The sequence below is a fragment of the Bradysia coprophila genome, chromosome II (genome assembly GCF_014529535.1).
Source record: "Bradysia coprophila strain Holo2 chromosome II, BU_Bcop_v1, whole genome shotgun sequence".
Classification (NCBI taxonomy): Eukaryota; Metazoa; Arthropoda; class Insecta; order Diptera; family Sciaridae; genus Bradysia; species Bradysia coprophila.
In genome coordinates this window covers 10183131-10199168 of record NC_050735.1, presented here as the reverse complement: position 1 = coordinate 10199168, position 16038 = coordinate 10183131, and the positions used below count along the sequence as shown (strand labels likewise).

At 37.8% G+C, this 16038-nt stretch overlaps 2 protein-coding genes across 4 annotated transcripts; both read left to right on the top strand.

Moving 5' to 3' along the window:
• Positions 1–1736: 1736 nt before the first annotated feature.
• LOC119071897 (COP9 signalosome complex subunit 3) lies at positions 1737–6103 on the top strand. 3 transcript variants are annotated; one of them, XM_037177014.1, is made up of 11 exons: positions 1737–1939; positions 2083–2240; positions 2351–2450; positions 2526–2746; positions 2827–3021; positions 3079–3261; positions 3330–3461; positions 3969–4151; positions 4213–4280; positions 4548–4664; positions 5823–6103. In XM_037177014.1, the coding sequence occupies exons 1-11, from the start codon at positions 1885–1887 to the stop codon at positions 5836–5838; spliced, it is 1428 nt and encodes a 475-aa protein (XP_037032909.1). In that variant the 5' UTR covers positions 1737–1884; the 3' UTR covers positions 5839–6103. The 3 variants fall into 3 exon arrangements, with proteins under 3 accessions (XP_037032909.1, XP_037032899.1, XP_037032918.1); XM_037177004.1 differs by lacking the exon at positions 5823–6103 and adding an exon at positions 5113–5424; XM_037177023.1 differs by lacking the exon at positions 4548–4664.
• A 4647-nt stretch (positions 6104–10750) lies between these two features.
• Positions 10751–14109, top strand: LOC119071888 (facilitated trehalose transporter Tret1-2 homolog). Its single transcript, XM_037176991.1, has 7 exons — positions 10751–11100; positions 12035–12212; positions 12280–12333; positions 12393–12474; positions 12531–12739; positions 12848–13039; positions 13107–14109. Exons 1-7 carry the CDS (start codon positions 11090–11092, stop codon positions 13962–13964), a joined length of 1584 nt encoding a protein of 527 aa, XP_037032886.1. The 5' UTR covers positions 10751–11089; the 3' UTR covers positions 13965–14109.
• Positions 14110–16038: the final 1929 nt, after the last annotated feature.

Below are 16038 nucleotides of genomic sequence, written 5' to 3'. Positions count from 1 at the left end.
TGTATGAACAGACCATACCTGGTTTATATTTTCATTGGTGAAATCCAAGGTAAATATTTACCTTCGTGAAATCCAAGGTTGTAATAGTATGTTACGTCACTGTATGTAAATATTTGTTTAGGCAAGTGTGAGGTTTGCGGAACGAGCCGAAGGCGAATGGAGTAATCTCACGTTTCTAAACAAGCATTTACAAGCAGTGACGTAACACATTTTAAATGTTTGTGGACGGTAAGTGCATTTTTCCTGTCACAAACAGTGATGTAAAGTGCACTTTACCGTGTATGTATAAGCATGTAAACTTTGGGGATCTAGCATCGAGATCATGCATTTTATACGCGGGAACACACCTTTTCCATAAAAACAACAAATTCACCAAAATTGAATTTGAATGGCGTGGTGAATTTTTTGTATGAAACGTGCTGTGTCACCTGCGTGACCTCCACAAAATTTACAGCCTTGGTGAAACCAAAGTGTATAGTAAACACTGAAGGCAGACCCTTCAGCGGATCAGAGAAATTACGGATCAATCAAGCCAGCGGTGGCACACAAATTTTTACTATAGTGGTGGTCTTAACCTGTTTTATCAGAACCTTGGTTTATGAAGAGATTATGTTGCAAGTTTTTATATGAGGATGTTATGCAGTTCATTGGGTTATCTCAAGAAAATCTACTGAAATCCTCTGTAATTTTTATATAAAATTCCCGTAATTTTAGTTCAGCTGAAATTTTTTATTGAAATGCAGTTTGAGTTATCGAGATTTTCGCGGTCAAATAATGGCGTCTACGTAACCAAGCCTTAACCGTTAAGGAGTTTCAGCAGAAAACCATTAGTTAATTCAAGAAGATCAACCGATTTATCTTAAATGCAATGAACGTATAGATAGGTATGGTCGAAAATCGCCTGGAGAAACTATAGTTAATTCACGCCGTAAGTGCGGTCGAAATTCAAAATGGAAAATGCTGAGGTCTTTCTAACGTAGCGTCATTTTAATACATGAAGCGTTGAAATGTATTTTTCGGTTCACTTTTTCATCGCGTAATCTCACTCGCGAAGTAGCTCGAAAAAAAGTTATTTGGTGATCGTCAAAGTTTGACGATTTTCCAAAATTTGGTGGGTTTTGATACACTTGGAAAAATCAACTCCATTTCTATCCGTGACAGTGGATATGGTCGTGTGAGGTGTCAATGGATAGAGCTCTAAGTAAGCTACAAAACTCCGGGTTAGAGCTTCCTGCTACTACAGTAACCAACCGCCCATAGTCCTTCAAAATTTTCAGTTCTTTCGAGGTTTTTCACTTGTTGCGGTGGCTGGGTGTGTTGGACATCGGTGTTTGTTGGTCAACAATAATCCCCTTTTCATTTGACATTATTCGTATCTCGCATGTTAGAGTAATTGATAAAGAACGATTTTCGTGACAACTTCGGACAAAATTTTTCCAAGGGCCATGCTAAAAAAAATGTTCCACGAAATTGTCGGATTGGAACGACAATTCGTTTGAGCCATAACTCTTTTGGTTCGCTGTCGGCTTGAATCCCGACTGTTTGCGTAAACTCCTAAAATAAAATCTTAGTTATAGATTTGTTACAAGCTATATGAAATGTCAAATTTCATTAGTTATATGAAACCCGGATTTCTATGGAAGAAATTGATTTCAGAACAATTATGTATGTCCCAGTAAACAAAATTGACAAAAAAAATTATCAAAAACAAAAAGTGAACGAGCCTGAGAGCAAAATGAACGGAATTGTATAATTGTACGGATCGTAACTTTGACATTCGCAAGAACTTTTTTTCCTCTGAACTAAGGAAAATATATTTTTGTTTGTCACGTTAAAGATAATGCAAAAGTAATCATAAATCGCTTTAAGAATCTGTTTAAAAAGATGGCATCAGCATTGGAGCACTACGTGAACAATGTTTGCTCATACAGCGCATCTGGTTTGTCCCTAGAACATTTGTATTGTTATTTCTAACCTAAAAAATTGTTTGACGGTGTTGACCGTCCCGGCCAGCCGAAAACTTTTTTTTTCGTATTTTTTTGTGTTGCCAAAAAAATGTGATTCGTTGACTATCCATTCCAGGAAACTATCGTGAACTGATTGATTATTTGAACGGATCAACGGAATTATTAGCAAAGAATGGCAATATCTTAGATAATGTTTTAGAAACGTTGGACAGCCACCAGCATTCGCTCGGAGTGCTGTATGTTTTGGTTGCCAAGTTTACGAATTTACCGGCGGTAAGTGAAGTTTCCTTTTTTCTCACTCTCCTTAGTTGTACCGGTAAATTATTTTTACTCAACCGTTGGTATAACTGCGCCGCTTCATTACTAATCATTTTATAAATTAGAATAATCCTGCTCCTGCTGATGCTGAACGCTTAATCAAACTTGTTAGAGATTTCATAGCTGGCTGTAATCCGGCACAAGTACGGCTATCGTTACAGACTTGTAAGTATTTTCAGCATCAAGTAATGATACTTGCAGGTCAATGATACGTTTTCACCGTTTTCCTTATTCACTTAGTCGGTGAACTATGCCACTTGTTCACCAGTTACCTTGTCAAGCGCAATGACAGTATTCAGGGAGTTAAAATTATGGCGCAAGCGGTTGAAAAAATACGTGGTTCGGATACTCAATTAACGTCTGTTCACGCCGACCTGTGTCAACTTAGCTTGTGCGCGAAAATATTCAATTCGGCAATCGCGTGCCTAGATCTGGATATCACATCGATTGCCAGTACTGAGGTGAGTCGGATACAAAAATTCCGCAAAATTCAAAATGATCGGCGGTCGTAATGAGAGAATAATTGTTCCCGTTCAACCAGGACGGCAATCACGACGCCAAATATTTTCTACTCTACTACTACTACGGTGGAATGATTTACACTGCGGTCAAAAACTATGAACGAGCATTGTATTTCTTTGAGGTAGCTATTACGACACCAGCCGTCGCCATGTCACACATTATGCTCGAATCATACAAAAAGTACATTTTGGTGTCGTTGATTCTGCACGGAACGGTAAGATATCGATACATTCAATCAAAGACTTCAATTTCTAATTTATTTAACCGGCAGATCATCCCATTTCCCAAATCGAATTCGTCTCCGGTTATATCGAGATTTATGAAGCCACTGAGCCATGTATATTATGAATTAGCGAAAGCTTACGGCACATCGTCGAGTGAAGAGCTGCGTGTGGTTATCAATAAGAATAGGGACGTTTATACTAGAGACATTAATTTAGGACTGGTGAAACAGGTAAATTGTTGTTATCCAATTCCGTTTGTACTGATCATGAATCAAATTACCTGTGTGTCCTGTAATAGGTTGCCTCATCGCTATACAAGAAAAATATCCAACGATTAACAAAGACATTTCTCACACTTTCACTGGCCGATGTTGCTAGTAGAGTTCAACTGTCCGGGCCAGCCGAGGCGGAGAAGTATATTTTAAAAATGGTGAGTGTTACATGTTGACTCAGATGTTGTTGATCAGGTTGGACCACCTGCTTAACGTGACTTCCGAACCACTCTTCGACACCTTGTGTTCCTTTCTTGTGGATTTGTTGTTAGTCTCTTCCTCGATTTGCTAAATCAAATGACCTCAGCACTTCATACGGGTTACCGTTATGGTGCTAATAATTCAGTTAGCAGAAAGGAAACTCGAAAGGAAATTTCTGAAAAAATTCCCGGGATTTGACTTCCATCATATGTTTGAAAAGCACGAGTCCTTGTGACGAGTTGCTATGTGAATGATGGAATTCGTTTGTTTTTCATCCATCTCTTCGAAGCATTTATCGATGTCAGTGTCCGGACATAGTTACAAATTGTCGTTCAATGTTCCAAGAATTACTCAATTCATTTGATTCGAAACAATTTTACCAAAACTCTTGACTGAAGACAGTAGTGCGACTTGAATGATCATTCAACGTGACGAACAACAATAATATGGAAAAATCATTTCAGATCAAATCTGGCGAAATATTCGCATCAATAAATCAGAAGGATGGAATGGTTGTGTTTAAGGATGATCCAGAAAAGTATAATACACCGGAGATGTTCCTTAAGATTCAGCAAGACATTAGCAAAGTAATGGATTTGCATAAACAAATTGCGATTAACGAGGAGAGTATCATGCTCAATCCACTGGTAAGGCACAGTCTTTTCTCTGAAAATATTTTTTCGGCTAATGTCTTATGTCTCTCCAAAGTACGTGAAAAAGGCCACTGGAAACCAGGACGATGAAATTGGTAGTTGTCAATCGAAATCATATGCAGGGTAAGTGAAAGACTGAGTGATGACATGAATTGTATTTTATTCATCCATCGCAGGTTAATCGATCAAAAGAAGCTTTTTTATTGAGATCGTAACTTTGATTGGACAAAATTTTAAGTCGATTTCGTAAAGCATTGACCACGGCACACAACTCGTAAGACAAATTCAAAGCCTTTTGTAGCCGGTCAAAATTTTACTTGCTTACATCAAAAACAGCGGATTTGAATTATCAAAATTCAAAACCTTTTTCATCTGTTTCTCTTTGTCCAGGGAATTTCAATCGAGAATAGTCGCACGCCAGATAGGTGACCACCACGGACACAACACGCTAGACGATACACAAAATGATAACAATTATGATGATGCCAATGAAAACAATCCAATCAAGTACTAGAACATAACATTTCTACCGCCTCACAATCTGTTCGTTATTGCGGGATATAATTGCAGGCTTCCCACGATTTTTCGTTTTTTTTTGTTTCATGAACTCGAAGTTCTTCTGAATTTCTATTAGAATGATTGCAAGTAGAAGGAGCCCCAGGCGGCGTTGCTAAACTGTTTATGTAATTTCTCTTCCTAATTTTGGGAAACTCTTCTTGGGAGGTCTGCAAGTCGTGGATTGATGATGTACCTTTTAACGAATTTTTTACGTTTCGGTTTTGTTTGTCGAATGTTTGTCTGGTTGGTCAACTCAGCACTTTTTACATATTTTATAGTATTGTGGCGGGGTATGTCTGGTTTATATATTACTTTCCACGGCTTCACATATATCTTGTCAAGGCCGAACAGAAGATTTGTGCCCATGGTTTAAAATCTGTTTTGTCTATTCCCTCAGCCGTTTTCTTTTTTATTTAAACGTGTGCGTCGCAATGATTGTTGCCGGCACAGTTCTGTTTAGTTCTGGTGCGTATGTTATCGATGAATTCGTCCATCGACAGCCGTGAATGATAACTAAATCGAAAAAAAACTGAATTTAGGTACGCATCGTGATACACAATTGAATGTTGTTTTGTCCGTCGATAGAAGGTGTCGTCGTATTGGTTTTAAAGGGGTTGTCCATTCGTGTCTTCTTGTTCTGCATGAAACTGATCATAAACGTCTTTGTTCCCTGCTCCATGCGAAAGTTGACCATTACATGGCAGTTTGTCATCTGCGAAAATGATCCATTACCGAGTTCATTACAGGAAGAATGTTTTCGGTTAATTTTACGGAAATTCCTTTGTTTGTGATTAGTCAACTTTGGCATGGGACAGGCAATAAACCAGAATATATGTTGGATGTTGCGAAAGTAATTCATTGATTCGGAAAGAACTTTGTGATGCTCGCAAACTCACTCGCGGATTTTTGGACATCAAGTTTCGGTAACTGTTTTTTTTAGCCTTCGGCTTTCGTGTTCATACTCTACACTGGTCGAAAACACACTTGGAAGTTTCTTTTTATCTAAGACTGTTACCTCACGGAATGAATTACTTTCGCAGCATCCAATGTAATCCTCTTGACTCGTGAATTGCTTTAACTAAAAAATGTTTCTATTTTCTCCTACAGTGATCCTGTTGATTAGTGTAACCAAAATGTGCTTTCATCCCTATCAAAATGCGATCGGAACCACAAACATCAATCTAATGCATACCATCGTGAGCCAGAAAATTCTTTTCGTTCGAATCGGCCGTATAATTCATAAAACACAATACCGGAGATTATCAGTAAAAAATATTATTTCTTTTTCTCGTTTTCATCTTTCATGTAAATCTACACTTCATGCAAACTTTTTGTTTTTTTTTCTTCTTAATTTCAAAATAAAAAGATGAAAAATTGAATTGTGAAAACTTATTGGTTTGAATTTGATGATTTTTCGACTGAAGTAAGAAGATAACGAATTCTCTCAGCTGCGTTGGCGATAATTATCACCACTAAATTTCACAATATTAAACATTGTAAGTGTAGGTAAGTGTCGGTTGAGTATCGGTTTGTATTTTTCTGAAAATTTCCCACCTTAAATTTTGTCTCACAAACACAAAATGAAAAATTGCAACGACAAGAGGATCCAAATTAATTGCTTAGCGAGTCAGTGACCACTCTAATCCACATAGTAGTGTAGCATAACGTTAATTTAAGTCATGTCTGTACGTTAATGGCGAATTCTATGGTGACTGAAATACTGCGCTGAAATTCGACATGACTACTGACGACTTTCTAAAGAAACACGGTCAGTTCCTGAAGAGCCACCATCGACTATTAATTATTTCTTCAGGAATTCGTCGTTACGTCAGAATTTGTCGAATTTTCAGCGTAATACAGTTAAAGGCATTGAAATTTCAGCATGAATTTCCTTCAGCTGATCCACAGCTGGAGTCATTGGACGAACGTAGAGTGAACTCGACGTTTTCCAACACAATCAAATCTGTGTATGAAAATGCTACATAAAGTTACATGAGAACACGACTAAGTTCAAAATCGGAAGAGGTGTAAGACAGGGGGATACAATCTCACCGAAATTGTTTATATTAACACTAGAAAGTGTCTTTAAAAAATTGGACTGTAGTCGAATGGGAATTAACAATTAGCAACGGATCTGGACCAAACACAAGTCATGAAACAACAGTTGAACGAAGAATCGAGCAAAGTCGGTCTCAAAATGAACTTATCGAAGACAAAAATCATGACAAACATCGATGATGACAGGGACATCAAAATTGGAGACACCGTCATCGAAAGAGTGGACAACTATGTGTATCTTGGCCACAAGTTAAAACTAGGTCTAGACAATCAGACAGCAGAGGTCAGAAGAAGGATTGGTCTTGTCTTGGATGGCCAGCATTCGGAAAACTTAGGATGGTTTTTAAAAGCAAAATGAACAACAGTCTGAAAAGGAAAGTTTTTGATTCGTGTGTCCTACCTGTGCGGTGTTGACCTCAGAGTAGCACAATGAGCAATGAAATGGAGTATGCTTGGGATTTCGCTTCGGTATAAAATGGCGAATCAGTGGGTTCGACAACAAACGAAAGTCGTAGACGTGATGGAAAGAATAGCATCTCTGAAGTGGAATTGGACAGGACAGTTTGCGAGAATGACAGACGAACGTTGGACCATAACCATAACGAATTGGAGACCACCAATGACACGACCAATCGGCAGACCACCAGAAAGATGGTCGATCTCGATCAAACGAATGGTGGGGACAAACTGGCAGCAAATGGTAATGGATTGCTCAGAATGGAAGACAAAAAGGGAGGCCTCCATCCAGCAGTAGATAACAACGGGCTGATTAAGAAGAAGAAGAAGATCCACAGAAACAATCAAAACGGCTTATGCGTCTTTATACGGTTTTACCACTACCACACGCGTGCGTGTAGCTGCTTCAACCGTATAAACAGTTTTGATTGTATGTGTGAATCAGCTGACGCAAATTCGTGCGTCTGGCTGTACAAAATTTCGTTTGGATAGAGCTGGAAGTCTGCATGACATTTTTTAGTGTCTAGGACCTTTGATTTTCAATCTAATTTAAATCTAATTTATCTATAGACCAAAAAACACACCATTCAAGAGTATAGTACTGCATATCTTGGCCCGACCAAAATACACACCAGCCAAGAGAACTGAATATCTTGGCCCAGCAATCCAAGGCCGGTGATATATAAATGCCGTAGCATAACTCTTTATATGCTACATGCGTCGAAACCCGTACTTTTCATGTTTGAAGGACGCCTTTCGACGCCCTCAGCAAGTAAAATCCATTACAAAACTCGAGATAAAAGTGAAAAGTCTCGTTTTCGTGTGTTTATTGACCGCGGCTTCACCTCGTATCAACAAAATTCACTCGAAAACTCTACTTTCCATCTTTTTATCCCTAGTCATGTAATAGTATTTTATCTGTCTAGAACGATAATGTCGAGCTTATCTCTCTAGGGAGTTTTTACTTATCTCGATATATCTGTTCTCGACAGATAAAATATGGTATGCTCCTATTGCCAGACTGTTATTTTGGCGTGTAGGCATTATTGCCCCCGCCTTCGGCTCTAGCAATAATGTCCTACACGTCAAAATAACAATCTTGGCAACATGTACATAATATAGATTACATGACTAGGGACAAAAAGAGGAAAAGTAGAGTTTTCGTGTGAATTCTGTTGATCTGAGGCGCAGCCGAGGTCAATAAAAACACGAAAACGAGACTTTTCATTTTTTATACCGAGTTATGTAATGGATTTTACATGCTGAAAGCGTCGAAAGTAGTGCTTGAAACATGAAAAGTAGCATGTAAAATACTATTTAGTCACTAGATGTGAGATTGTCCAAGCATTTCACCTCCGTAGTGATCGAATAATTTAGTTTTGTGTTGGTTATGTAACCAACTAAACAGCTTCACTAAAAATTATATTTTTTATTTAATTCGTTATAACTTCATATGTCTTCATTGTGGTCTTGTTGTAATGACCTAAATGTTAAATTCATTGTTGTGATTTTTCAACTAATTGAAAACAAATTTATTATGCAACAATTTTAATAATTCAAATTTATTGATAAAATAGTTATTTCTGCAACGGCGTTGCGAAAAGTGAACCTTCTCATGCATCATTTGGATGATGTCCAAAAGAGGTATTTTTTCACTGATTCACTGGTGGCTTTTACTTTTCGAACCGATAACAATCGAACCGATTTAATTAATTTATTAATAATAATATTTTACATAACTAGGGATAAAAAGTGGAGTTTTCGTGTGCATTTTGTTGATCCGAGGCGAAGCCGTGGTCAATAAACTCACGAAAACGAGATTTTTCATTTTTATCCCGATTTACGTAATGGATTTTTCATGCTGAGAGCGTCGAAAGACGTGCTTCAAACGTAAAAAGTACGGTTTTCGACACATGTAGTATGTAAAATCCATTACATAACTCGGGATAAAAATGAAAAGTCTCATTTTCGTGTGTTTATTGACCTCGGCTTCTCCTCGCATGAACAAAATTCACACGAAAACTCTATTATCCCTAGTTATGAACTACTTTTCATCTTTTTATCCCTAGTTTTTTAACACAATGTGGTCATCACATCACATCTAGTGATGAAAACAACCCCATTTCGCAATTTCTATATATGTTGCATAAATAACTATTATGAAATCGAATGCAAAGTACTTCATTAGGCTCTACATGTGTAATTACGACACAAGGCCGCATAATCATTTATAAATAATTAATACCACCACAAATGCAGTGAAAACGAAAATTTTAAGGTTTATGTCCCAGTAATTTTTTTTTCTGGAGAACGATAAAATATCCTTGACAAAAATGACAATAAGGCAGTTGCTGTCAAAAGAAAAGCGATTTGTTGTGTATTGTGTTTGGTGTCCTACTTATAATTTGTAAATACACACACAGTACCACTGTCTGTCAATGTCAATTTGTAGGTATGTATAAGCAAATTTCACACACATATAGCTTGTAATAGATGTATAATAAATCACTCATAAGAACTAACTGAGAAGGGACTTTCGATAAATTGCTTTGAGCAATTTTAATGAGCAAAAAAAATTGAAAGAGAAATTTAAATAAGCAGAGTAATTTCAAAATACTTATTCCCTTGACTGAAAGTTATGGGTCTTACGGATGATAAACAATAAACACTCTAAAATGGTTGTCACAAAATTTCACTATGTCGAAAATGCATGAAAATGTTGGTCACACTTTAGTCATTCCGTGATAACACGATAAGTTGAGTAATCTTCAGCGGACTTCCAAAAACTTTTTTTTATTCAACGGGGAATTTAATGATTAACCTCAAGCTCGAAGAGCGGATGGACGGATGATCTTAAAGATATTCCCAAAAGAGTTTATGTGTCGTCCCTCGATAACACTATAACTTGAGTAAATCTCAACGGATTTCCAAAAAAATTATTCAATGAGAAATTAAATTCCTTAAGTTCGAAGTTGGGCTTTTAGCAGACAATAAAACTTAAGCTCGACTAGTTTTCGAAGTAACAAATTTGTACGATTTTTTGGGATTTATGGTTTAGTCGAAACCTAAAATGGCGGCCACTGTTCCCTAGGGAATCAAAAAATCTTCCATATCCGAGTAAGTCCCAAAATAAATCCCTATAAATCCCAATTAATTTCAATAAATCTGATAAATCTTGAAGAGTGCGGGACCCCTCGCTTTTGTCTATTCTGATAATTTGCTTTGAATAAAATAATAAAATAGAAAAAATCTTTTCACACAATCTGTTAATTTCAATCGACACTTTAAAACATTTTGGTCCGAAAAAATATGAAAAACCACTTAAAACAGCAAAGATATCTCAATTTTAGTTTTCATTTCCATACAAAATCGCAAAAAAAAAAAACAGACAGATCGTAACAAAGGAGAAAAAAGCTCTATCTGACGTATAAATTTATACGACTAATGGCGTGGATTTGAGAAAATCAGTCAGTCAGTCAAGGGACCTGACCCGCCCAAAAGGTGAAGCTTTATTAAAGTTTATTATAGAAAACAAATCATTATATGTATTGCATACGTATTGGGCACACGCTCTATACGAGTCTTATTTGTGTTTGGTCAAGACGCTTAGACGAAATAAACTTTAATGAAAATGAGTTAACAATTCGATTTTCCCAGTAATAATTATTTCTGAGTGTGCAAGATAGTGTTTGTTATAGAGATACTGTCCACATATGTTAGTTGTTAGCGATAACAGAGCGAAATGAGTTATAGTTTGTGTTTTGTTAATAGTTAATTTAATCTCGAATAGTGATAGTTTGTCTCAAAATTTGTAAAATCAAGACTGTGAACTGTGTCAAGTTATAACCTTTTAGCAAAAAATGACGAATAGGTATGTCTGAAAAAAATGTTTACAAAATAAAACCCATAGCAACGTGCACGTGCCACTCGCAGAATGTTATTTTCGTAAACATTAAACCTAGAACAACCGTTATTCATGTCGTTCGGGCTGCAACTCATGCAAAGGGACAAAAACTCGAGAAAAATTGCAAAATTGACCTCATTAGGTCCCCGAAGCATGAAAAACATACTTAAATGACTGTTCCTTCTAATTGACTTTCCGTTTTATGTATATGCAATACTTGGCGCGACAGTTCAATGCCAATGGCAATCATTTTACATCGTGTAACTGCTATCGCATACAAAATGATCATTTAACTGAAATATGATAATAATAAATTGATAACCGTAGTCAAGCTTTGCGATTGTTCATGATACGGTAGCAAATTTATCATTTGTGATTAAGCTGACTAGTCAGTAACGAAAAATAAATTTTGTGCTATTTGCTGACAGTACGGCAGTATAATACTGCTAATTAGACTAATTAGTACTGCTTAGTTCAACATTATTTCTCTACGATGTCGAAATTGAATCTAATTTTTCACGGAAACGAGTTTTAGTGTCCGTGAAGGAAAACGAGTTTCCAGGGGATATAGCGAGTAGATTAGTACATTAGTACATATTTTAGTACATTTTTCGCACTTACCTGACCAGAAGCACGTCAAGCTGTACTTTCGGAGTTTCTCAATTTTTATTTTGACGAGTGGAAATACAGCCCAGCCCAGAGTGTCAACGGAACGGAACTACGGAACACACAAAACGCATTGCACTCACGATATAAGCTTCGCTAGGACTAAACAAAATTGATCGTAGGATTTCTTTGCTGCAAAAATTTATCTTTTCCTTGCGACCTTCTTTTCAAAACTCCGCATATGTTGGGGACATACCTTCAACGATTCCTTGGCATTTCTTCTGTCTAATTTCAGATCAACTGAAGAAGAGCTACTGCAGCCAGAGGAATCAAACGCAAACGTCATTGTGTCATCAAAACAATCGCCCGAAAAGCGTGAACATGAGGACGATCCTGCCCAGAAAAGTCTGCTGGAGGAGAAAAACGATCAAATTGAAATCGGAAAATCTACTGACAAAGGAGTCTTTCATCAAGTAATTTCTTGTTTCGAATTCCATTCGAAATGCGTTCAACGTCCTGAATTCGAATTCTTTTCCTCAGGCTCTGTTGACCGGCGCCGTTTTGCTCATTGGGGCTGCTGGTGGTATGCCAATTGTAAGTTAATTTTCATTTCGAATTTATTAGCACAATTTTGAGATTATTTCTTCGGACAGGGATTTTCGAACGTAATATTGCCCCAACTAACCAATTCTACGGATCCTTTAGACATGGACTTAGACACTGGATCATGGTTCGGTAAGGAACAGAGGAATCCTCACACTATTTCAACGTTTAATTCGCTACTCTTTCAGCAAGCATTCACAGTCTCTCTGCGCCGATTGGGGCATTCGTGTCTGGACCAGTGATGGACCGATACGGCAGAAGAGCGGCACTGATGGCCGTTGGCCCAACGATGATGCTCGGCTGGATATTAATTGCTTTAGCATCATCGCATGCTTTTTTGTTAGCTGGAAGATTTATAGCAGGAATTGGTGTCGGAATGTTGACAGGACCGGCTCAGGTATGTCGAGTCCATTGACGTTTCCTTTTTACTGGCTATTCAGATAGTTAGGAGAGCGAGTGATGTTGATGTTGATGATGGTCACTTGATCAATGACTCATGTTGCAGATAATCATCGCAGAATGTTCTGAACCAAGACTTCGTGGATTTTTTATGAGCGTTCCGTTCGTTTCCTATGCAGCTGGAATACTATTAATTTACTTTCTCGGAACATTCTTAAACTGGCGAACGGTTGCGTGGTGGTGTAACGTCTTACCGATTTTATCGTTTATCGCAGTGTTCTTGGTACCGGAAAGTCCAGTATGTTTATCTCTCAGTTCACATTTTTCCATAATTTCCATAAAACGATATGTTTTGGTCCGTTCAGGTGTGGTTGGTAAAGAGAAAAATGTATAGTGAAGCGGAAGCAGCACTCACTTGGTTAAGAGGCAATCCAGTCGCCGTAAGAACAGAACTGTCAGAATTGGTCAAACGATGTGAAGACCAGAACACAATAACGGGTGGAAATGAGAGCATATTCAAGACTTGCGCCAGACCATCCGTTCTAAAACCGTTGGTTCTGATCAACATATTTCACCTAATGATGATTCTGTCAGGAACATATCTCATCATTTTCTACGCCTCCAAGATCATATCGGACTTCGGAACGGAGGTGAACACCTCAACAGCAGCAGTGTACACCGCTATCGCGCGAGTTATCTTCACAATTTCCGCTAGTTTCCTAATGTACCATCTGAAACGTCGAACATTGAGTATTGTGTCGGGCGTCGGTTCATGTCTCAGTACCATAATTCTAGCGGTTTTCACTTACAGTCGAATGGGTGAACAAAAATCATCCGTTGATATAATTGTGCCAGCAATTTGTATCCTGTGCTACCTTGCGGCAAATACGAATTTTATGGTATTACCAGGCGTCATGGTGGGCGAGTTACTTCCTGCTCATGTGCGGGGTCGGGTTGCCGGTTACATATTTGTGTTGTACAATATTATGATCTTCCTTGCCACCAAACTGTTTCCGTACTTAAGTATTTACCTGAAATCGCACGGAGTATTCATGATGTTCGGATTGGCCAGTTTCGGAGCCGCACTGCTCAATTATTTGATTCTACCCGAAACGAAAGGCAAAACTCTGGGCGAAATTGAGGACTATTTTCAGGGGAAAAATTGGTTTTGGTTCGCGAGAAAAAATCGCAAAAACGATCCAGGTAAAGTGGTACCACTTTAGGCACGTGCCTAATGAGCAATACGATGAGACCACGGCATGAGCTAGTTAAAGTGTGTATGTACCTACAGTGTATTAATTGACATAATGTGATATTAGCATTCACTTATCTCTTTCGAAATAAACGACCATTTTAATATGCAGACAATTTTATTGTGTTTGTTTTCAATGCGCTGGATGGGCGAAGAGCGCAAGTTCTAAGTAGATCATCTTCGCAATTATTGCACGGGCTGGACACTCTGTGAATAGCAGCATTTCGTGAATAGTGTCAGGCCCTGCCTTATTGTCGACGTCGACTAATCATGATTGTCATTGACCTAAAACACTTTCGTGAGTAAAGGGACCTTTGAATCTTCGATCTTTTGATCAGCGTAAATTATGCCGAGATTTAACTGAAAATGATGAAACACCCCACATGGAGCGGTTTTTCAGTCATAAAGAATTTTAATTTTTTTTTTACTCATGCAGCCTGGGAAATGCGTTTTTTCTACATTGACATGAGCCTAAAACTCATACGTTAAAGAATACAGAAGTGCTCACCTGCGGCTCTGATACCGCAATAATTCACAGATCTGTCTAAGCTCACCAGTATTTTTTTCCAACTGTTTGTCGGGAGGGATATATTTTGTTATACTAATTTAGGTACGCTGATTCCAAAAAAAAAGTAATCCACCATCTGCTATCGACACAACGCACAATGCTTGAATTAATTTTGATTTCCCTACAAGGGACAGTCCATGTAATTTGTAACATTTCGATATATTTTCGCTAAATCGGAATCGATTTCGGTATACTTCTTTTTCCCTGAAAGCTGTTGAAACCTAGTCGTTCAAACCCCATATTAGGTCTGTAGCCCAAAATCTCGGGGCGATATGACCAAAAAAATGTTTAGCTAATTTGTCAAAGTTCGAGATATTTCCTCTAAAACTGAGCTGATTTCGGTAAACTTTTGGGCTACTACCAACTTAACTGTCTTGTCAATAGCTTTCAGGGAAAAAAAGTTTACAACAATCTGTTGAGATTTATTGAAAATATCTCGAAGTCCCAAGTCCCACTTCGCTCTGGGTCTGCTGGGTATTAGAAAAATAATAGTCTGATTTGTTACCGCAAAACATAGCCAACACAATTCACTTTACGGCTCACATATGACGGAATTTGTAGCTTAACTAACTTTGGGCTTGCCCATAACGGATGTTTTAATTAGACGTGAAGTGTGATACAATGGTTTCCAAAAGAACACTTTCGATGTCACTACACCGGCATGTGGGGTATCTATGGAGAGGTGAATGAAAAAAAAAACCAAGCCATACAAACATAGTTTTCATTAAGTTTAGATGGTTTACCGGAGCTGAAACACTTTTCAAGTCTACTTTAGCTTAAAATTTCGTAAAAACAGCTGTGCGGTACTCAACAGTAGTCGGATTCGAAAAAGCCATGATACACTGGCAAAAAAGAGTTTCAAATCCTACCTGTTGCAGGTAATTCTGTCTTCAGGTAATCTATGTTGCATCACTTGCATTGAAACCACGAAATTACAGTATACTTGTGAATTCGTATACCGAGAGAATAATTTTTGCAAAGAGACGAAGTCGAGACGAATCACACATACGGATGCAAAAATTATTCCTGTGGAATACGAATTCACACATATACTGTGATTGAGTGGTTTCAATCCTGTGATGCACACAATTTTACACTCGTTACACCATGAAATACACAAACAACAAAACCAAATATAATACACACCGTTCAAGGTTGAACATGAATGTATAGAAGAAGAATGAGAATAAAAACGAAACCGAAAATACGCGATAGAAAGCCGAACGAGTTGAACGTTCGATGTGCATCACACTACTCGTTGATACGGAGAGTAAGCTCCGCCTTTGTATCAAATTTCTCTCTTTGACGAATAACATAAACATACTCCACCATTAAGGAAAACATCGCTTGGATCCCTAGACCTGTTTGCAAGGTCTGCTGAGAGAGAACTAAAAAAGTGTGGTTTCCAATAATGTTTGACGCGTGATATTCAATGTTTTCATGGTTTGGCGAGTGTGAAAGTATTTTTCGTATGGAT

What these genes read in the sequence shown, in the direction of transcription:
- LOC119071888 (XM_037176991.1), top strand. An exon ending in CTGCTGGTGGTATGCCAATT is followed by an intron (nt 12,334 to 12,392) that starts GTAAGTTAATTT and finishes TTCTTCGGACAG; the next exon opens with GGATTTTCGAACGTAATATT. An exon ending in TCTTGGTACCGGAAAGTCCA is followed by an intron (nt 13,040 to 13,106) that starts GTATGTTTATCT and finishes TGGTCCGTTCAG; the next exon opens with GTGTGGTTGGTAAAGAGAAA.
- LOC119071897 (XM_037177004.1), top strand. Translation starts at nt 1,885, where the DNA reads ATGGCATCAGCATTGGAGCACTACGTGAACAATGTTTGCTCATACAGC. An exon ending in ACGGCTATCGTTACAGACTT is followed by an intron (nt 2,451 to 2,525) that starts GTAAGTATTTTC and finishes TTATTCACTTAG; the next exon opens with TCGGTGAACTATGCCACTTG. An exon ending in CAATCGAAATCATATGCAGG is followed by an intron (nt 4,281 to 4,547) that starts GTAAGTGAAAGA and finishes CTCTTTGTCCAG; the next exon opens with GGAATTTCAATCGAGAATAG.